The sequence below is a fragment of the Macadamia integrifolia genome, chromosome 7 (genome assembly GCF_013358625.1).
Source record: "Macadamia integrifolia cultivar HAES 741 chromosome 7, SCU_Mint_v3, whole genome shotgun sequence".
Classification (NCBI taxonomy): domain Eukaryota; kingdom Viridiplantae; phylum Streptophyta; class Magnoliopsida; order Proteales; family Proteaceae; genus Macadamia; species Macadamia integrifolia.
The window spans coordinates 3,196,792-3,220,920 of record NC_056563.1 but is presented as its reverse complement, the minus strand read 5'-3'; the positions used below and the strand labels follow the sequence as shown (position 1 = coordinate 3,220,920).

The 24,129-nt window shown below is 39.3% G+C and overlaps 1 protein-coding gene across 2 annotated transcripts; it reads right to left on the bottom strand.

Moving 5' to 3' along the window:
* Positions 1 to 868: 868 nt before the first annotated feature.
* LOC122085030 (probable WRKY transcription factor 32) lies at positions 869 to 23,256 on the bottom strand. 2 transcript variants are annotated; one of them, XM_042653464.1, is made up of 4 exons: positions 22,657 to 23,256; positions 20,628 to 21,310; positions 20,387 to 20,545; positions 869 to 1,494 (listed from the first exon to the last, which is right to left on the bottom strand). In XM_042653464.1, exons 1-4 carry the CDS (start codon positions 23,068 to 23,070, stop codon positions 1,134 to 1,136), a joined length of 1,617 nt encoding a protein of 538 aa, XP_042509398.1. In that variant the 5' UTR covers positions 23,071 to 23,256; the 3' UTR covers positions 869 to 1,133. The 2 variants fall into 2 exon arrangements, with proteins under 2 accessions (XP_042509398.1, XP_042509397.1); XM_042653463.1 differs by having other exon boundaries at positions 20,628 to 21,334; positions 22,657 to 23,254.
* Positions 23,257 to 24,129: the final 873 nt, after the last annotated feature.

Sequence of the window (24,129 nt, the reverse complement as noted above, 5' to 3'; positions counted from 1 at the left end):
CCGGCATAGGTGATGTGGAGGAGGTCTTGGAGGAGTTCCTAAAGTGTTTGGACTGACAGAAGACCACACAGTCCGAACGAAGAAACTGATTGATTTCCCAAATTTTTAGCATTTTTCAACGATAGTGTTGAAACCTTATCTTTTGACTTGGCTAGTGCCATGGGAGCGGTAACACCAATCCCAATTGAAAATTGTTGAAAACTTTGTTAGGCAAGAACTTCCACATGGAAGAAATAGGCACAATGAAGGAAACTTTGATCGAGTGGCAGTGGAAACCATTTTATTGTAGAATAGATTGAGGAACACTGCCATGACAGTCCAACCAGAATTTTGTAAATACTCAAGGTAGATAATTCAGCATCATGGGCAGTACATGCAAAAAATGGTTGACCAGAATCTCATATCTGCTTGCACCACCCCAGCCAGATCAAAAAACCTTTTCCCACTTGAAATCCTGATCTGAAGGTTACCGATTAGAAAGAACACACTCCAAAGTAGCAGCTTGTGGCCAACGTATGCAAGGATGAAGAGCCCTGCAATGTCCTCTCCTTTTGTATAATGGGGGCTTGACTGCAACACACAAGGCAAGACTTGAAACAAATATCTAAGTACTCCGGTTAGAGGTTCACAGACCCAAAATCCCAGAGCCTTCTGTCTGATCCAAAACCTCTACTACCATGAAACATTACAACCTCCTAATAAACCCTTTAGTCATTTTAGACAACGCAGTTAACCTGACCATACTCTTCTCAAATGTAGGGCTTTAACATTCAGGAGCCTCATGCACCGGGTACGTCCTTTTTTAGAATGACATTCCTTATGCAGTTATGAACCCTTTCTGGTACCTGTTCCATTTTTAAAGCTAAGATACTGAGAAGACTGCTCACATTTCCTATAATGGCATGCTGATTTTAGCCTGGCTTAAACCAGCTATAAGAATGTACAAGATCAGATATACAGAACTGTTTACAGAAAAACTGATGGAAGAGACATGGTGAAAAAAATAAAATAAAGAGCGCAGCCAAAATTTCGGCAAACCTATAGATCACTTTCTTTAGGATGAGACAGCTCCATGATTCTCATTAACAAGGGCACAGGGACAATATCTGGGTTCCTGGCTCCATCAACTGGCTTCAGCAAGGCTTCAGTTCAATTCCAATGCTTAGAAGGGTTCGGGCAGACTCCAAGGCCTTCTCACCTCCAAGTTCTAATGCCTTCTCATCAGGGAATTCACCTTCCACATCCATGGACCATTTGGTTGTAGTAGCTCTTCGGTTAGGTAAAGCTTCAGGTTTCTTTAACTGTGGAGTATTCATGGCAGCAGCGGCAGCTATAAGAAGTGCAGCACTTGGTGGACCATGCCGCTTCTTGGGTACTGGCATATCATGGTCGTGTTTTCCTTCGTATGTTATTATGACAGCCGTTGTGTCATCTACAGCCCTCTCAACATGTTTGCGGACCGGACATCCAGCAGATGTGCATTTGTAGTAGCTCCTGGAAGTTTATAAACTAGGGTCAGGATCAGAGAACAGACTATAGGTTATAGCATAAGACGCAATGATTTTAAAAGTAAATCATATAACTCTTAAGCTGTAAAACTAGTTTATATGTAATTGGTCAGACTAAGAATAATGGATTACGAAAACTAAGTCAGATGTTCTATCTAGGTGACTTACATGGTGTGCCAATATGGTATGCACTACAAGATACATTTTTTAAGCTAAAAGATCAGCTTGTGTTAAAATCGAAGAAAAAAAAAGGAGCATACAAACAAATTGCCGACAGGGTGAAGCCCGACGGAAAATGCATTGATCACTCCTATACAACCTGACTAAACTGACCAACTCAGAAGCAAGCCACCCCATGAGTAAGGCTACCTTATGAACAGGACACTTTGGAATTATTTTAGCAAGGATGATTCCGAAGGTTTGCATTGAATTGAAGTACTGACCATATCAATTCCATACCATAATCTAAGTTGATAGTGCCTACGGGACCAAGCATGGGATGGATGGACCCCTTGAGCCAACAAGATGCCCAGCTGACTTTGGTGAAGCTTCTTCATTGTGAAAGAGATTCCCCAGGAACACACCGTTGGAAGACAGACCCACGAATCCAGTGGTCCCATCAAGATCCATGTCTTTATATCATCTTAGTAGAGTATCAAGTTCAATGGAGGGGAACATGGCTGGGTGGACTTTTTGTTTTCTTCATAAAAATCAAAGTATCTTATGTCAGGCTAACTATATGTGGACAGGAAAAAGTGGTGAAGCTGCATCAAGAGGGCCGTTATCCGGTCTACAGAGAGCAAGGACGGAGGGGTGGAAAGTGGACCTGATTTGGAGTGATGAAGAAGTACTTAGTTGCTATTTGGAGGGGGAAAGGAAGAAAGCTATGAAAACTTGGCATTGGGTAGCTATACCTATATATGTGGAACTAAAACATTACTATCCCCACCCAAAATTTTGCTTAACAAAAGGTAGCACTTATGTAGCCAAGGTTAAGGAATTGGCTAAGATGGCCAGGATTAACAAACAATCTCTAACTATTTCGGATATGCTGTAAATATTTTACTATTATCTAGTTTGCTTTGGAAAAAAAAAAAGATCCATGTCTTTATATGCTAAAACCGACATGATCTAATATTTACTGTAAGTCAACCTAGTAGTTGAACTCATTAACTAAATTTAGTCAATTTCACTGAAGGACATTTAAGATAATTAAGATCCAACAAATTGCTGAAACTCTTCATGGACCAAAGTATGTTCTTAAAACAAGTCAGAAAGTAATAATGAACAGAAAAAATAAATTAAATAAAGAAATAAATGACTTACAAATGATCAACTAAAAGATTAGATGAATTGTCTAACTGAACATTATTTATTTGTTCATTCTCGATCTATGAAGTAATACTTTCACAATTTCAAATGTTTTACATGTCATCCATCTTAAGCATAGTTATCATGGCGTCTAGGCAACCCAAGGCATTAGAGAGGGTAAAAAAGTAAGGCGACCAAGGGGCCAGATGCCTTGACAACTATTGGCTTGAGTAATACTTTCACACCTTCGCTTCACTGAGAGGCAAATAAAAAAGAAAACAGGAAAGTTCATAGCCTTCGAGGAGATTAATCGAGAAAGAAAGAATCCAAACTCAATTAGCATGAGAGTGACATCATCAATTCAGAAAATTGAAGGAAAATACCCAATTAAGCAAAATAAAAAGTGTCAATTAGTTCGGTTTTATTTTTACGGTTTGGTTTTAGTTTGGTTGAGGATAAAATAGGTACAAACCAAACTGAATTCGGTTTGACTTTTGTTCAAGTGAAATAACCTGCTGGAACAAATAAAGTTGGGAAGGAAATTACAGCCTCATGAAGATACAGTCCCACAACGTCAAATCTGGTACCTTTCAACCCTTTTACACAACTCAACAAAGAAACCCATAATTGGTCATTTTAAACAACTCAACAAAGACACATGATTGTAGAGTTTAGGTTCGGTTCAGGTTCGGTTTATACGGGTTACACTTCATTTGGTTCAGTTCCATTCAAACCACAGTGGTTTTAGTCTAAAACCGAAACCGCAAAACAGAATGGAATTTAACTTTCCAAAACCAAAACCATACCGAAGTTTTTCGGTTAGCTTTTAAACAGCTGGTTTCAGTTTCAGTTCCGGTTTTAAATTGACACACCCTTGAGCCGAAGAATGCAGGTAATCACTAAGCTTTTACACCTTTTCTACATACAACTATTGTATCAATTTATGGATAAATTCACGAAACTCCAATTCAGCTTTTCCACACATTCTACAAAAGATTATGTCATAAACTATCTAAATAAACTTATGATGTAATGAATTATCATGTTAAAATCTACAGAGAATAATAAAAAATAATAATAATAGTAATAATTATTATATTTTGCTGTTTTTTTTTGACACTTTTAATGTCCTTGAGAGATTGGACTCTTACCACTGGCATGCCAGATGCCTGTCAGGATCCTAGATAGCCGAATCAAACTGGGACCATCGGAGATGCATGTTTAATGATTTAGCCACAATGTAGGTAACGACCCCACATAGCTGCAGAGTCTCTGTGAAGTGGGGGTAAGGCTGTGTTCATTATGATCCTCCCCAAACCAGCCTCATGCACTAGGTATGCACTGGGTACGCCCTTTTGTAGGTAGCGACCTCAGTGACCCATGGAGATACGCGATCTGATGAACCTTCTAATGGCATCTTACTTCCAAACCATGATGCTCAGTGCATATCAGTAATCTATTTCGTATGATGTATCATGTACGATTTCCCCAACCCATCCCCATTTGAACTATGATTTAATATATTATCTTTATGCTTTTATAGGGTTTAATGGTACTACCAAAAAAAAAAGGGCTTCTGATGCTATCACAAAGTATGGTTGAAACTATATAATCATAGAGTAATCTAATTACCGCTTTGGAGCATTTTCCATTTACCATCATAAAAACTGTCGTCTTCTGTGAAAGGATTTAGAAAACTGCTACAAGGTTACAGTTGTTCCACCCCAGCTCACAAAGTAGCAGGTTTTGAAAAATATAAGGACTACACTCCCATAATCAACAAAATTATTGACATGTACCATGATTTGATACTGTTGGATGGGGTAATAACTTGTGTCTAATATGAAACCAGCCCTCTTTAACTATAATAATGGAGAGAAAGTTCTAGAATATTACAAGAACTATTAAACCCCTTAAGGGCCTAAAGACCCATTTGGAATCTGACACTTTCCCTAAAACCCATTATTACAACACTCCCCCTTCAAGCTAGTGCATAGATATCACATATGCCCAACTTGTAGTAATAAGATGAAGCATCTTACTACTAAAACCTTTAGTAAATACATCAGCCAATTGTTCATTACTGGGAACAAAAGGCATGGTGATAAGATCCACATCCAGCTTCTCTTTGATGAAGTGTCGATCGATCTTCATATGCTTGGTTTGATCATGCTGGACAGGGTTGCGAGCAATACTAAGGGCAGATTTGTCGTCACAAAAGAGCTTCATAGGAAGGGTAGCAAGTACAGCCAAATTTGTGGGAAGATCATGAAGTCATAGGAGCTCACTAATGCCATGAGCCATAGCACGGAACTCTGCTTTAGCACTTGAACTGGAAACCACGACTTGCTTCTTGCTTCACCATGTAACAAGATTACTACCAATAAAGGTGCAATAACCAGTAGTAGACTTGCGATCATTAAGAGAACTTGCTCAATCAGCATCCGTGAAGGCCTCCACCCTAAGGTGATAATGAGGAGAAAAAAGGATGCCATGTTATGGGGTAGATTTCAAGTATTGGAGAATACACAACTCAACATCCATATGAGTCAAGTAGGGATCATACAAGTACTAACTAACCAGGCTGACGACAAATGCTATGTCAGGGCGTATATGAGAAAGATAGATCAAGCACCCCACTAATCTTTGGTATCTCCCTTTATCCACAAAGTCACCTTCCTTGCTACTCAGGTGACTATTAGCTTCAATAGGAGTGTCTGCCGGCTTACACCCCAACATGCTTGTCTCAGAAAGAAGGTGAAGCACATATTTCCGCTGAGACAAGTAGATCCCATAAGAAGACCTAGCAACTTCAATGGCAAGGAAGTAATGAAGTTGTCCTAGATCTTTCATCTCGAATTTCTCAACCAAGTATCTCTTGAGGTGAGAGATCTCTGCCAGATCATCATCAGTAACAACAATATCATGTAGAAGACTATCAAGAAAGCAATCTTCACACTAGATATCTTGATGATTAGAGTGTCGTCCGCATTGCTTTGAGAGTAGCCTGTAGCAATCATAGCCTTGTGGAAACACCCGCACCAAGCACGAGGAGATTACTTTAACCCATACGATACACAGTTTAACTTGCATACCTTCCCTTGGGTTTTAGAGCAAGTGAACTTAGGAGAAATGTCTGTATACACTTCTTCCTCAAGTTCCCTATGAAGAAAGGCATTCTACACATCTAGTTACTAGGGATCCCAATCTAAGTTGGCGGCATAAGCTAAGATAATATGGATTGTGTTCATCTTAGCAACTGGAGCAAACGTCTCTTAGTAGTCAATCCCATAAGTCCTGAGTGAAACCCTTGGCAACAAGTTTCGCCTTGTACCCATCCATTGTACCATCAACCTTTTGTTTCTCTATGAAGATCCACTTACAACCGTCTTCTTCTGTTAGGGAAGACACACTAAACGTGTCATTCTTCTTTAAAGCCTGCATCTCTTCAACCATAGTTATCTGCCATCGTGAGTCTACACTCGCTTCCTGCCAGGTATGGGGAACGGACACATAAAATAGAGAAGACACAAAACAATAGTAGGAAGGAGAAAGTAAGTCATAAGAAACAGTTTTAACAATAGAATGTAAAGAATATGACCTAGTGCCTTTACAATCAGCAATAGGCAACTAAAGGGATGGATTAACAGAATGCGGAGAATTACTTAGGTCTAAGGGGACAAGATTAGGCTCGAGACGAGACGACTGGCATGGTAGGGTAGTAGCTGGATGTATAGTGCTATGAGTCTGCTGTCAGCGACTATAAATACGTATCTCTGACTGAGGCGAAGTAGGAGTCACTCTCCCCATTGAAATGGGATACCGGCAAGGATAAACTAACGCCAAGTAGGAGAATGAAAGCACTAATAGCCTTTCTGAGTAGAAGTATACCAAAAAAAAATGCACCAGAGACCACGAGGATCAAACTATCTGTGAGGATGATGATTGTGAGCATAGTAGACATTGTCGAATACCTTGGGAGGAACAAGAAAAGCAACGGAACCTTTAGAAGATCTAGATGGGAGCGGAATAAATGAAACTAAGAAGGCATTTGGTTGATCAGAAAGGCACCATCGAGAATCACATCACTCCAGTACTGAGGAGGAACATGCATCTCAAACATAAGAGAGTTTGCTACCTCATAAAGGTGGCGATTCCTCTACTCAGCAACCCCATCTGTGCCGAAGTATCTACATAACTACTTTGATGGATCATCCATGAGTGGAAAGGTAGGCCTAAAAGGACCCTTCGAAGTATTCATGGCCATTGTCGCTTCGAAGGATCTTAATGGTAGCACTGAACTAAGTCTGAACCATACGGTGAAATTGCTGAAAGCAATGGAAGGTCTCGCCCTTGGTTCGCATCATAAAAACCCAAGTGGTCCGAGAATAACAATCAATAAAAGAGACAAACCAGTGATAACCATTAATAGACACGTAGTGGGATGGACCCCACATATCAGAATGTACCAATGAAAAAGAAGTGGCACTTTTATTTCCAAGAACAGAGTAAGTGATCTGAGTTTGTTTGGCCAATATAGATGCCTCACAAAAAAACTAACTTGAATTACAATTTTTAAAGGAAAAAGCCTAGTTAGAGTTCCCAAAGGAGGATGTCCCAGCCGACGATGCCATTGTAGTAACTTAAAGACAGGAGGTGATGTAGAGGGTGTCTGAAGAGCCTAACCAAAGACCAAAGCCAAGTCAACATCAAGTAGAAACAGACCACCACACACCCTACAAGAGCTAATCGTTGCTCCTCTCTCCAGATCCTGAAAAACACAATGAGACGGGAAAAATGTGACTCTGCAATTAAGACTGGAAGTAAGAATACTAATGGACAATAGGTTAGTGAGAAAAGAGGTAACATACAATATAGTAGAAAGGGCTAAAGAAGTACAACTAACAGAGCCTTTTACCAAAATAGTGGAATAAGTCCCGTTAGCCAACTTGACCTTGCCATTACCAGGACTAATAGTGTACTGGGAGAGAAAGAGACAACCAACTTGTCATATGATCGAAATCCATCAGAGTCTATAATCCAGGGATAGACATAGTATGACCACAGAAAAAGATGCCTAACCCAGAAGGGGAGAAATGAGCAAAGCTCGCAGTAGCTGGTGCAAGAGAGTTTGGACATGTCAAAAGGCATCAGATGGCAGTGAGCTCATCAGATGATAGAGAGGCTGCAAAGATGCAAGCAGCAGAGTCAAAGTCTCAGACCTCAGTACGATTGGCTAGACCAGGAGTACTAGCACGACCCTTCCCTCACCTTTTCCCAGATGTATCAGCAGGACGGCCATGAAGCTTCCAATAGTGAACCTTGGTGTGACGCTCATTCTCACAGTAATCACACTTTAATGGAGCTCTGGTAAAGGAGCCACCAAATTGTGGGGCTACGTTGAGGGACTGAGTGCCAAAGGCAAGTGTAGATCCCTTGGTGGGAGTGGCAATAGGTTGTGAAAGCATAGTAGTATGACGATTGCCCTCAAGTTGGATCACAACATAGGCTTGATCCAAGCAAGGAAAGGGAATACGACTTAGAACTTAGGACCGCAGCTGTAAAACTTCACATTCAGACCTACCAGAAAGTCATAGACCTCAATCTTTTCCTCTCATTTTTGAAAACCGATGACATCTACAAGGGTGGAAGGAGTATACTCTTTAAAGAAGTCCAGTTCAGTCCAGTTCAGTCCACAGTATGCATAACTCATAGTAGTACTATGACAGTGTGAGCCCTCTCTACCTCAGGTCATGAACTTTCTAGTGCAGTTCGAAGACCTGAGTATCATCCCTCCCATAGGAATAGATATCCTGAACTAACTTCCAGATCTTCACAATAGAGTCAAGAAGGAGATAGCCACGTGAAAGGTGTGGTTGCATAGAGTTGAAGGAAGGCCATAACCAAAGAGTTGACACACTCCCACTTATAAATCTCAGGACCAATGGTCAGACGCTTCGAGGTTTCAGTGAAATACCCGTAATAGCCACAGGACTTGATGGAGATGTGGATCAAGCGTTACCATATGAGGTAGTTTGTGCCATCAAGCTTGATAGCACAAGGAAGAAATGTGGGAAGAGCTGAGGTGTCTCCACCAGTGGAAGCAAAAGAGCTAGTAGACATGGTTGCAACTCAAGGGGGCAATGCACCAGTCGAAGGTAGAAGAAGCACCAAAAACCACTAAAAAGTAGGAAAAAGGCTTAAAAAAAAAACCCAAAAATCGATTTTGGGGATAGCACTGGAATAGAGTCCTGAGATGGCAAAGTGGCTAGTACATACCACTACAAGTATAAGGAGTACCAATCGCAACAAACATTAAGACGATTGGAGCATCAAGCAGGGAAAAATCACCCTGACAAGAAAAAATCAATTTCAAGGGGAAAACCCCTAAAAAAATTGATGGGAAAGAGGTGGGTTTCTCAAATCATTGTTATAGAGATTCTGAGAGCCCAGGGGAGAAGGGAGAAGGGAGATGGAGGCTAGTGGCTCTCTTGGTGGGGTAAGGAACTACCACCGAGAGAGAGAAACAGACGAAGAGTGATGGAAAAAGGTGCATATGGAGGGAGGCACTAGGAGAGAGAAGAAGAGAGAAAAGGGAGAAAGGAGGAAACCCTTAGTGTTTTGGTTCCAAAGGCTCTGATACCATGTTGGATGGGGTAATGACTTGTGTCTAATATGACACCATCCCTCTTTATTTATGATAACGAAGAGAAAGTTCTATAATATTACAAGGACTATAAAAACCCCTTAAGGACCTAAGGACCCGTATGGAATTTGACACTTTCCCAACAACCCATTATTACAACAGATACCTTATCAGTACTTTTGATAATTGAAAATATGGTGTTCATTTGCTTCGTTGTATATTCTTCATTGCTCCATCAGAGCCATAATCCTAAGGATTTTACTCTTGGTAGAACTGTCCTAAAGCAAATTCCCTCTTCAGCTACATGGGTGTTGCTCCTACTGTTTCTGCTAGGCAGTCTTGGGTCCAGATGGAGTGGATATTTTATAGCAACATTTGTGGGAGTGCAACAGAAATTAAGGAATTGTTCACCTCGTTGAGAAAGTTCTCAAGTGTGTGAATCATCTAGAGGATGAAATTTCCTTGAGAAAATACTACAGCCAAGAAAATCAAGAAGGCATTAAGAACGAGATTACAGGATATACATGGAAAAATGGGGTTGAATATAGGCTGAGCAGCATGGAAAATCAAGAAGGCATTAAGAATGAGATTAAATGATAAAGTTGGAAGAATGGGGTTAAATATTGGCAGAACAGCATGGTGCGATCTGGGTGTTAGAAGTGGTACCATTATAGGGGACAATTCTGGTCATTTCTCTGATACTGCTGCTATTTTTTTAGCAATAGGACAGAAAGATAGCAGTCTAGCTGAATCAGATGGGTTACGCCTCAGCAGAGAGCTCACTTTAGAGGCATGTGGGTTGAATCTAACACTCAAACTTCTGGTTCATACGATAATTGAGTGATTTATATGGACAATTTTAATTTCTGAACATGTACCTTGCCCACATATTGAATATTAAACACTCAAATGACTACCTGACAAATTTTAAAACAAGACAATATAAAAAATCATATCTTTGATAAGGATCTCTCTATTTAGCAACTTGTCAAATTTGGTGGCTCAGCTCAACTGTATGCCCCATTAAATATAGGAATATTTCCATTGCTTTATCAAGAGACCAAATTGTTCATAGAATATTGACTTTTCAGTCACATTTTCAAATCATTCTCTGAAACCATGGAGAAAATCTAATTAGGATGAAACTTCACCCATGGGTATAGGATAATGTTTCCAAGTCCATAAAATATGAGCACCAACAAAAGCTGCCATGTAATAGAAAGGCAACAGTGTCAGAATAGCTTCCGAAACAGCCAGTGGCAGAACCCTGTGCCTAAAGAAAAAAAAAAAAAAACAAAAAAGGGAATAATGGTCCCTGCTCAAGTCCCCCAATTCTTAGAGCCTTTTTCTTCTTCAGAGCACAAATGACAATATCTTGTTGGAAAAGTCTACCATGATATGGTAAAATTGTCAATTGCTCTTTAGGACTTTTGGATATACTAGGGGCTCCTAGCTTTGCATCTCCCCTTTCTTTTGTAAAAGTTGGTTATTTATAATTAATTAAAATAAATAAATAAAAATAAAAGACCTTGGAACGCCATCCAAAAGATAATTGGGAACAAACTGTCCTATCCCACCCACACCCAGTTCAAAAACTTTGAACCACTTTCAAGGTTCGGGGCAAGGAAACTGAGTACCTAAACAGGTTAATCATCTGTGAATTGCAAATTTCGGATTAATTCTCTGGCAGCTATCTTGGACATAGTTGAGGTTGTTAGAACATGTTCTTGCGATGGTTTGGTTAGTCTTTCATTGTTTGTCTATAGCAAAGATGACTAGGTAGAGCTGGAGAATTAATATAATGAGTTAAAAATTTTCTAACTACGGAAAGGACAGAAAGAGGTACCTTCCATTTCAATATGTAAAACCTTTTGTTTGAGAGCCAATACAGATAATCTTCTAGTATGCTTGATAGAAAGACTTAAAATGGAAAAAATGTTATTTGGATGTTATGTTTATTTAAGGAGGTGATTTCCATGAATCACAATTCCCAAAAAGTTCATGAAAGTGATGAATATGCTTTACTAAATTTTTTCTTTCCCAAGAATAAATTTATCAAATCGAATCAAAATGAAGACACAAACACCATATACAAAAGTAGAGTGCGCATAAAAGCTACTCCTTGCCATCACTTATGGCAGGCGAACTATAAACCAACTTTGCACTTTTTATCTTTTATGATACTAATCCCACCCATGAAGCTGCTGCAGCATGTTTCCCTTACAATTTAATCCGCTCTACACAAATCATCCGAGGAAAAAAAAAAAATATTCCACTCAGGAAAGTCAAAATAAGTGCGGCCATAAATTTTTTGAGAAATTCACTTTGGAAAAGAATCAGATGAACTAATCCCCTCACCCTCAAATAAACTGCATCAATCAAGGACCTATCTAATGGATTTAATCCTTAGTCAACATTTCTTAAGAACTGTAATTTAGGAGTAGAGTACAAGAAACTAACCCCAACAGTTTATAACCCCGAACAAGACAAATAGGATCAGGAAACAAAGAAATAAGACCCTCAAATAAACCCCCAAGAATACAATACCAATATAGGAGCAAAACCAGCCCAAAACCCAACCCGATAGGAGAGAGAAAGACCTGCTATAGAGCTGGAGAGAGAGAGGTGCGGCCAGGTCTGTAGGGCTCCAATTGAGCTACAAATTTGATCGATTGTAAGGCCCAGGAAGGGAACAAAAACCCTCAAATATGACGAGCTTCTGACAGCTGGTTTGAGAGTTATGCGCTTTCTTGATTTCAAACCTAGGAGAGAGAATGAGAAGGATTTTGCAGGAGCAGAGATATTGCATAGATCCACCCAGGGAGGGAGAGAAATCGCATAAAGAAGGGGGAGGGGAAGAATCATTCACGCCCTAAGGCTCTCAAACACTAACTCAATTCATCATTCTTCAAATATGTAATTATGAGTACATAGGCTCCTCTAATTAAAGAGGACAGAATAACAATCCTATCAAAACTAGGAGCTAGTTTCCAAATAGGACTAGACACTCTTAACAGGATTTGGACTCATAATAGGATTAAGACTATAACTCCAACATGGAGTAGGTAACTAACTAACCTAAACTGACTAATAACTGCAATAACAAAGGAAATAGACTCAAAACAGGACTCTAACTAAACCAATGAAGTAAATCCCGTTTTCCTACTTACTACCCATATTTTAGGCCCATTAAAATGGCCTATTACAAAGAAAACCCATGGGATCAAGGTCCAACACATACAGAACCTAACCCAAGGCTTATTTGCAATAAAATAAGCCCATTAAGTGACTTATCTACATCAAACTGCCTATATTTCCATCTTCGGTAGTCACTCAGTTTGCCTAAGACAGCACTACTGCACCAGCCTATCCCATTATGAAAGATTAATACATATTACTGATCAAGAAACACAATAACAAATCAAGCACCACCAAGCCACAAAACAGGTTGAATCGATAGCTTTCTAAAAGTATTGCAAGGATTGTCAAGAAGTGATAAGTGACCCATAAAAACTGAAGGCTCGCAATCAAACTGAAGTTTGCTTCCTATTAACCTCAATTGACTCCTCAGCTTCATCCCAAGAGCTGCATTTATCACTTCTCTCAACATGTGCGAATCCTCTTCAAACTGGGAGTTTGTAAAACTGATGCAACATCAACCCCAACCATAGTTGTCAAGGCACAGCCTAGGTGAGAAGAGGTGCCTCAAGGCCTAAGGTGGCCTGTCGCCCAGACCTCAAACCCATTCTTGGCATCTCCACATGTTGAGTCTTAAGCATTTCTCATCTCTACCCTTAATTTCCACAGTATCATTTTTCACGCATACATGGAAAATACGGCCTGGACTATAAAATATGGATCTCATCTGTGGTGCCTCGGCCCTTCCTTTGCATTGACTAGGGGTCACTATGACTGGCCATCACCTTGACTCACCCTGGAACCATGGCAATCATGATCTCAACCTGATCGCTTCTGTCACGATTCACAATCTCTCCTTCACAGCTACCAGTCTACCAATTCTGTGGCCTTCTTCTTCATACTCTTTTAGTCAAAAACTTAAGATATTTATTTTACCCTTCCAGGGAATAACCAATATTCTGCTCTCCTTCACCTCTTCAATTTTTATTTTCAACACGAAGAATCTCACCTTTTTCCAGTGGCTCATACTGCATCGATTTCTCCCACAGTCCACCTCCTGAGCTCCCTCACCAAGAAGCCCAATTCAAATGTCATTTTCCAAATCACCTTCCTGAGCCCTCTCACCAAGCCCCGTTAGTAACAGCTATGAGGACATTAACAGTTAAACCATTTGCACCCATGTCTTAAAGCTCTGAGCAGTGAGCCTTGATAAAGTGGAACCACTTTGGTCATTCAGTAACCAAAATGCATCATTCAGTAAACAACTGGAAATATTTAGATAATCATAAAAATTGGAATCCACAATTTGATTGCCATGACCCAGGATGGCCTAGGTCCACTCTCTAGGCCGAACTGCAAGCATGAAGTGGTGGGAAAAGAGCCACGACAAATTAGGGTTTAACAGACTAGAAGAGATTAAGAAATAAATGAAAAGCAAGGTACGTTATGGAGCAAGCTACAGTACCTGTAAAGAGCACATTACACTATAAATAGAAACTATTTGGAAATCAAACTCCCTTTTGAAATGATGCCAACATCAGATCCAAAAATCAAGTCTGAGAACTGAAAGGTCTAAACAGATTTGGAATATAAACCCCAACAACCAGCAAATAGCGGTGATTACCAGAGAACTAAAGAAGATTTAAAGAAAGCAATGATTGCATGACAAAAAATTATAGCTGGAAGATTGGATGACAAAATAACTGCAGCTAGGAAGAATTAATCCTAAACATACTTAGGACTCTGGATGGCAGCCAACCCCAATGAATACCTTATGCTAATGGTTGTGATAAGCATACCATGGGGGTACAACATAAGTGTACCGTGGGGGTACAACTTAAGTGTACCGTGGGGGTACAACTTCAGTGTGCCACGGTAGAGTTAGTCTAAGTCTTTTGTTATGTTTATTTTCCTTCTTATGTTAGGTTGTTACCGGTTGTTTAGATTTTTTTTTTCTGTTTAGGATTTCTTTCCTGGTCTAAGGAGGAAATCTGCCTTGTATTTTTTTCTCAGCATATATATGAACCGATAGGGACTGCTGAGAGTATTGATTGCTCTTCTCTCAGCAGTCTATTCTTTCTCATCTCTGCATTACTGGTTTTTATACTCTTGGTATTGTTTCATGGTTTCAGAGAATCAAAATCAGTAAAACATTCTTTATTCTATCTCTGGTTTGAGAGTCTAAAGAACTAAAGCTCTCCTCTGCTTGCAGCTCCTATTCTGCATATTTATTTGATTCGTTCCTAGTTAATGATAGCATGAAAGTAAACTAGGGCAGCCTACTTCTTCTACATTGCTATACATGAAGATCTTAGAGCACACCAGTCGGAATTAATCTCCATTATGCCTGCAGCTTCATTTCTGGGAATTCTCCTCACAAATCTAAGAACTGAAATTACATTTTACTCTGCCAGTTGATGTGGACTAATCTTTTGAAGGAAGCTTGATCTGAACATGAGGTATATTCGATCCAGATTTGGGGCCAACCTACTGGTCTGATCTGGTGTAATTTTTCTTCTCCAAAATTTCTTGGGATGCTCTGTTTATGGGCCTATTTTCTGCCCACTTTCTACTGAAAAGTACTTGTGATCCAGCCATCTGATCAAGTCATATTTCTGGGGTTTTCTTATACTATACTGCCTGCTACGCTCACTGCCCATGAAGAGTGGATGCATGAGAACTCCATTATCAAGATATGGTTATGGAACAGTGTTGACCCTTCTATTGCCTCCAATGTCATGTTTCACATTCTTGCTAAAGGTGTCTAGGAAGCATAACCTGAAAGCTTCTCTTAGGAGAAGATGTATGACCTGTACAAGACGATGTTCAACTTCAAACAGGGAGATAAGATATTGAATCCATCCTCAACGGGAAGATAGATGGCTGCTGGGACTGTTCCATTGCAAGGAAAACAATCGCTTACATTAAATGCTGCTTACTCGCTGTTATGTGGTCAGAATTAGTGTGCATTTGATGTTGAGTCGTATCCGAATATTCGTCGAATGTTGTTGGCTTGCTGAAATCTACTTGGCTGATGAATCAATCGTCTTCGATGTCGACCGGTGTAGGCGAACTTGTAATTTCAGGTTCGTTGTCGTTGAAGCTTGTATCCATATTGGTGTATTCCAATCAGGGGATTTGTGTCAATGAGTACTCCACCTTCGAATAGATTTTGACTCATTGAATACGAAGATTAAGTGTCAGACGTCTCCTTAGTCGAACTCGGACATCTCAAAGCATTCCTCAATCGTATATTCGCCAGAACCAAATAGGAAACTTGTCACTTAAGTTGCAAACCCTCTTTCTCAAGAGTTAACTCAGCAATACGTTGCCAAAGTAACATATTCTCTTCTCTTACATTGACGTCCTCCACAGGAGCTGTATGAGCACCTCTTTTCTTGGGCGTCATCACAGCTTCTTGCTCTTCTCCAAAGCTCTGATACCACCTGATACAGCCTCATTGGAAGCTACGGATCGAGAGAGCAAAGAACACGCACTACCAGGTGTGTAACTAGGTGACAGGAACAAAAAGGCAAAGAAAATGCAAAGGGAGAAAGCTACAATTCTTCTAGACTGTAGTGAAACTCTTCTAGGTTTCAAAGGGTTTAACGTGACCCATCAAGGACATGGGAAGATTGCAATTCTTCACCAATGCAACGTAACTTTCTAAGGTTATGGGGGAAAAAAACTTAAAGGTTCCGATTTATACACTCAGGGTATCTGTTAAAAGTAAATTCAATTCTCAATAATTCTCCCTATCTTTGGTATTGAGAGCATTACATTTAAATAGAAAAGAAAACCCTAATCTCAAACCCCAATTGCTATTAACTTACAGTTGAGATTAAACAATAAAAAACCTAAATCTTATGGTTGAGAATTTGTAGAGAAAATAAAATAAACAATGTAACCTTCATTATGGTAGGTTCTTTGGTACAATATAGACATACTAAAATCAACCTAAAATTAAATATGGCGGGGGAAGATCCTCAAAATTGTCCAACTTGGGTGCTTCAATGTTGGCTTCTAAAGGTCAACAACTTTCCTTACATGGAGAAGGGGAATATCTTCTTCAATCTCCTTTGGTATTCAATTCCAAAAATTGGTAGGGATTTTCCAAAACCCAAATATCCAATATTAAGATTATTTACAAAATCTCACTCCCCCCCCCCCCCACCCCAAAAAAAAACCTGGAAAAAAAAATAAAAAAATCTAGAATTTACACCATTTAAAATTTTGCAGAATTGTCGAGTCATCCTCCTCTTAGGTGGGTTGGATTGGGCTTCGAATTGATCGGACTCATGATCTGTTCCATAATTGCTGAGTCATCCTCTGCTTAGGTGGGTTAAATTGGGCTTCGAATTGATCGGACTCATGATTTGGGCCTCCATCATACACTCTAGTTTGAAAGAGTACACCCTTGAACTCTTTTTCCGGTGAATGGTGCTCGTCATCTATCGGGATCAAATGGAAGCAAAGCAAATTCATTGTTGGTGTCTCCAACTGAATATGATAGAATTTGCATATCAACTTCAGATTTAATAGTGATATCAAGTTGGCCGTTCATGGATTAAATGAATGAAATGTTCGAATATGGACTGTTGGTAACGCTCATATTTCAAACAAACTGAAGTATAGACAAGTACGTACTAATGTTCAAAAATTGATCAGCATATGTATTGAAGGTGTTGTTGTAATGGCACATGTGTATAGCCATCTTCTCTCCCACATCTTCTGAAAATACGGAAAGAAAGTGATGAATGTACAATGGCTACAATATGGGTCTTGATATGGTGTCATATTCGTCTTCCTTCAAGATATCTCCAAAAACAAGAACTGAAATGCAGATGAAACCAAATCAGAGATTGGCAAGTTTATCTCCACGGCAGGAAGATAGATGGTTTCCAGGACTGTTTTCGTGGCAAAGAAAACAATCGCTTACATTAAATGTTGTTGACTTGCTGTTATGTGGAAAGAATTGGTGCGCACTTGATGTTGAGTCTGATTCGACACTCTCGACGTCCTTGTGTTCATCAAGCTCCTCATACGAATATTCATCGAATGCTAGTGGCTTGCTTAAATCTACTTGATCGACGAATTGATCATTTTCGGTGTCAACTAGTGTAGCCGTACTTGTACTTTCTGGTTTGTTGTTGCTGAAGCTTGTATCTTCGTGCTTGGCGGGGCTATCAAGCTTTCTTCTACCAAATCCTTATTACATTGTAGTATGTCTGCTGGTGGATTGTCTTGGTGGTGGACGTAGCGCACATGAATTGCAATTGGTTTGCTTGTGGTGGGCTTTATGCTAGTGCATTGAACTGCTATTCACAAATACCTCTGGTTCGAGTTGTGGGTTTCTTATCTAGCTTTCAATGCGGAGTTGTGTGTTGCGTATCTACTTTTCAATGCAGAGTTGTGTGTTTGAGTTGTTACTTTCTTGCTTAGCGGGGCTGTTAAGAATTCGTTATCTCATTCCTCTCATAAAAATAGGTTGGGTGATGGATTGTCTTAGTGGTGGACGTAATGCATATAGGACGCTTTGGCTTGACCGATCTATATGATATGTTAGGTAGATAGCTGATACCTTAGTATAGTCTGTCATTATAAGCCTGTGCCTGATTTGTAGTGGTGCATCAGGTTCATAGCCGGCACTTAATATAATTAGCCATAACCCATCAATTTTTTTGCATGGATCCTCACGCTCGTCCTTGCTTGGATCTCCATGTAGCTGACCCCATTAAGTTGGGATAAGGTTTAGGATGTTGTTGTCGTTGTTGTTGTCGTTGAATCTTGTATCCAAACTGGTGGATTCCAATCGGGGGATCTATGTCAATGAGTATTCCTCCTTCGTAAACATTTTTGTCTTTTTAAATACGAAAAGCAAGTGTCAGACATATCGAAGAGTTCTTTTATCTTATATTCACCAGAACCAAATAGGCAACTTGTCGCTGAAGTTGCAATCTCTCTTTCTCAAGAGTTAACTCAGCAATATGTTGCCAAATTTGCATATTCTCTTCTCTTACGTTGACGTCCTCCACAGAGTTGTACGAGCACCTCCCTACTTGGGCATCATCATAGCTTCTTGCCCTCCTCCAAAGCTCTGATACCACTTAATGCAGCCTTGTTGGAAGCTATGGATTGGGAGAGTCAAGAAAATACTCAACCAGGTGTGTAACTAGGTAACACCATGGTTTAAAATATCTCCGATGCCGATATGATACCCTCCGATTCGTATCTTAAAATTAGCCGATCGATACGATACACACCGATACGATACATGGAATTTTTAATATCCTTTTGTATTAATATATATCCTATGATACATACCGATATGCATCAATACACCACCGATACACATCAATACGATACGATATGCACCAATGACTTTATGAAACATATAAAATCGAGATGAAATGTACGTTTCAGTATGTATCGGTAATTATCGGTGAGTTGATATGTATCGATCGATACGTATCGGTGAGTATTGGTATGTACCGATATTGCGCGTTATGGTCATATAATGGCCAAGATGGCTAATTTTTCAGAAAAATATGATTTTTTGAGGGGTTTTTGATCCAAAGTTGTTACCAACCATATTTCTCTCTAACTAAAGTGGAAATCAAGGTTGGGAACAAGGATTTTACATTTATGGGACATCTAAAAACCTTGAATTCTTAGTGCGATACCCTCAATTTAGTGTTTATGCATAATACATGTTATCAATAGCTTTTTTTAACAAATTCTTTATGCAAAACTGTTTAAAAAAATGTTTCCTATCCATTTATGTGTGTATCTTTAGCGTATCTTAGCATATCTCCGATACGATACGATACGATACGATACAATACCCTTCGATACGTATCTTAATTTTCGCCGACCGATACGGCGACCGATACCGATACTGATACTTTAATCCTTGGGTAACACAAACACAAGAGAGAAATAAAATGCAAAGGGGGATGGCTTTAATGTGAACCTTCAAGGACACGGGAAGATTGCAACTCTTCAAGGATGCAATGTAACTTTTCAAAGATACGGGGAAGAAAATTTCAAGGTTCTAATTTATACACTCAAAGGGCGTCTACCAAAAGCCAATTCAATTCTCCATACTTCTCCCTATTTTTGCTATTGAAAGCATTACATTTAAATAGAAAAGCAAAACCCTAATCTCAAGCCCTAGTTGCTATTAACCTAGGACTAAGGTTAAACAATAAAACCTAAATCTTATGGTTGAGAATTCGTAGAGAAAATAAACCAGAACAAGGTAAGCTTTACTAAGGTAGGTTCCTTGGTACAATATAGACATAATAATTAAACTAAAATCAAATATGGAGTGGGAGGATCCTTAAAATCATCTAGCTTGGGTGCTTCAATGTTGGCTTCAATCTTTTCTATTTTTACCACCCATCCATCTCAGCATCCTCATTTCAGCTACACTAAGTTTGCTTATATATTGTTTGTGGACTACTGAAATTATTAAATCTTCTTCAGCAAAGAAATGACTGTGAGAGAGAGAACTAATGAATTTTTTTTTCACTAGCCCATACTATCATGATAGTAGAATCAGCATGTATCCATGTTGCCACAGTGAATGCATCTTGACTTACCGAGAAACAAACTGAAAAAGCAAAAGAACAAAAAAAAACAACCTTCATATCTTAAGAACAGACTAACAACTCATTTTAAGCTTGTACAATATCATCCACATGGAATTAACAACTATAACTTTCAAGCCTATAACCATTAAATGTAAAAGAAACCAGATGTATAAGACAAAAGTAGGCACCTGGGATAAGGATTTCCTTTCACCATTTTCTGCCCATACTTACGCCACCTGTAGCCATCACTTGAGATCCCCACATCACCAGCTGCTTGAACAACAATCTTAGGCTCCTTGATTGTTTTCAGTATAGGACCTGCATAGGCTACATTGTTTTCCTTCATCCTGAAAACCAAGAAAAAATAAATACAATATACATATTAAATAGGATGCAAATTTTAATAAAGACATTCTCTTTGATTCTTGCCTTCGTTTTGGCTCCGGTTCATCACCATTTTTTCCCTCAGCTTTAGTTTCAGCACCCGTGTAAGAAGCATCTAAGCTTTGACGTTTCTGTTCAGGTGTTGGCAGTGTTGGTTGACTAGGTTCTCCCCTAGATGTAGATGGCTCAGAATCATCAATTTTTTTGATTGGACAATCTATAGTTTCACTTCCTCCAATAGGCCCAGCAGATGGTACAAGCCTCCTCGTTTTTGTGCACCTAATCTTTCGAGGAGGCTCATGGTTATGCCGACCTTTATAAATAATCTCTGTCACACGGCCAGTGTGATCACAACGTTCAACCTTCTTCTTAGCATGACAATCAGAATATGTGCATTTGTAATAGCTTCGAGAACTCTCAGTGCTTTTCACCTGCTTCTGCCCATACTTACGCCAGTTATACCCATCACTACTGGGTGTCTTTGGAACAACAAGAGCAGCTTTATTTTTCTCGTCAGAGGAATTCTGTTGCTCCACTTTTGGTGTAGAGACACTATTTTCTTGAGGAACTTGTGCTGGTTCTTGTTGTGGAGTGGAACCTGACGGAGATGATGTGTCATGTGTAGGAGAAACAGGTGATAACTCTGATGAAGGTGGCACGTACTCAATCTGAAGCTGCTTCTGTGCCTGAGCTTGAGCAGCCTGAGCTGTCACACTTGCCAAGGCTTCCTGATGGGACATCCCAAATTGCCCCTAAAAGGGGTAAATAATAAACACAAAAGTACTATCAATTTATACTGAGGCAGTCATATCCAGAGTTCCTCTTACTAACCTAGTCCTACGGCTAGAGTATTTGTGGCCTGGCTCAGGATCAAATAGTAATAAGGAAAAATGTATCTAAATTTTAAAACCATGTTTTGCAAAATCCATATTTTCAGCCTAAACCAGGTTGCAAAACAATTGTCTCATCATACTTCACAGACCGTACTAAGATTTTGTATGCTCTCCGTCTCATCCCCAAAATAAATTAATATTGGTAACTCAGAAGTTCTTCAACATTGTCTATGTGACTCAAGCAACAAAAGTAGTAAAACAATTTACAAGAAGTTTATAATAACACCAAGGAAACCAAACATATTGAGAATCATTCAACACCTGAAGTGTGAAATTCGAAGTAAAAATTAGGATTTGAGACTCAAGAATCCATCATACTACATTGGTAACATGTAACAGTATTCCAGAAAATTTACATCCAACCCTACAATGTGATCCTTAATAAATCATCTCACAACAATTATGAATATCATCCTGATCTGTGAATAAAGCTAATATCATCCTGATCTGTGAATAAAGCTAATCTTTAGAATTAGGTGAATATATAATCTGTGTGATCAGATTCACCCATTCGCCTAAATAGTTGGAGTGAAAGAAAAAAAACAGGGGTAAAGAAAAAGGAAGATATTTACATCCAATCTCTCATCACATTGAGCCTAAACCACTAGCTCGGAATGGGGGACAGTATTAGAGTACAACGAATATAATCAAACAGTGAAAATGACATAGATTTTACTCTTACTGACCAAATATCAACAAGTCCAAATAACTAATTTAGTGCAGGATACTTCTCAGACTGTGACTCTTAAATGCAAATGGCACAAAATAACTTAAATCAGTCAAATACTTTAAAAAATTTACTATCATCAAAGCTGATTGACCAGTCACTGATGAAATGGAACACATATATGAGCGAACAAATAGAGTAGGAACCGAAGACAAGTCAAACCATTCTACCAACTTTCTCATTGTAAAAGGAAAAAAATCAGTACAAAACCAGCGAATTTCTTACCAACAATCCATAACTCTATCTTTCCAAATTTCACAAGACTGTAGTAAAGCATACTCAATTCAAATGGAAGGAAAAAAAAGAAAAAAAAAGAGAGATCCCACCTTTACTAACTTCACGCATATAAGCTCAGACAACCAGAAAAATCACAGGATATAAAACAATAGTCACATATCCAGTATTCGACAGAATACCATAATAAGGAGTAATTCACAGTGGAAAAGCAAACAACCTTGAATCCAGTGGGGTCGAACGACGCCAGTGGGCAAACCATTGGAAACCCAGTCGGACCAGTAGGAATAATTGGCTTAACATCCACTCCCTCAGAAAGTGGCTTTGTCGAATTCGCCACCGGAGAAGCCATCGCACCGGCGAGTAACTGAGAGAAAGAACGGCAATCGGACTCATGATCATTGCCTGACGACAGAGGAGGAAGAGGAGGGACCACTAGGGTTTCTGCTGCAGATTTATGGTCTCTGAACTCGGCTCCCACCGAAGAAGGATCAGCTTCAGTTGCAGAAGCCACAGAACTCTCTGACTCTTGAAGAGGTTTCAGTTCTTGTCCTTTGCCTTCTTCTATCTTCTTTGTATCTTTATCTTCTTCTACCTTGGAAGCTTTGCCGCCTTGGTTTTTGTTGTCCGCCATGAAAGCTCTGCAGTTGCAGAGTGAACTGGGCTTCGGACGGTTTCAATGTCCGAAACGGGCAGCGTGCATGGAAATCGGTTATGTTCGGGGCTTTGGGGGAAGAGATTGTGAAGAGAGAGAGAGAGGTTTTAATAAGCTTAATGAGGAAGACTGAAGAAAGAGCTTCTTCTTTGACTAGTATTGACCAGGTGGTTTTAGGCTGTAACCAACGCCGTTACTTTTCCTCTTGCCTTTTATTATTACTATTATTATTATTATTATTATTTTTTAAAGCTACTTTTCATGTTGAGTTGAAGCTGGGATTTACCGTTCATTGAGATACTGTGATGACGTTTGATAACTGACGGCGCAGTTAGCCGTCTGTTACTGGCTTTGACTCAGACACAGTAGCAGATTCTGGGTCATGATTTTGCATTGCATATGAAACTTTTTCTGGGTACGCTATATACTATATTTAGTTCTCTAGCCCCTCTCCCCTGCATATTTTACCTTTGCTTCGTAGATTGCTGATATGTCTTGCCAAAAACAAAAAAAAAGGTATGGCAATGTCAGCCATTGGATTTTTTTTCTTTTTCTTTGGGGTAGAAACCATTGGATTCTTAGTTTACCAAAAAGGAAAAAATATTGGAGATTAGAGAATGATTTGGATTGAACACATATCAAATTTTAAAGAGTAACCCTCGAATTTCATCATTACTTTTCACATGTCTTCATAAATTTGAGTAGGTGGTTTTTTTGGTAGCATCTTAGAGAAGCTACTCGTGATTCCAGTTGTAACACAGTTTGGCAATGATGCCTCCTTCAAGGTGAAGCCTTTGGGGGTTAAAATGCTTACTCTTTTCCCATAAATGGATTTTTTTTCTTCTTTTCGGAGTTCTCTTCCTATGAGAGACCAAGTAGCAAGCGGCAAAATGTCTTCTCTAGTAAGGCTTATGGGGCAATTTCATCCTCTATCAATCTTTTGGTCTTATTCCTCTCTGGGTATAGACCTACAACTTAGTCTACGAGTGGAGCCTCACGTTAATATTGGTTATTTCTTTCCATCTTGTTTTCCTAGAT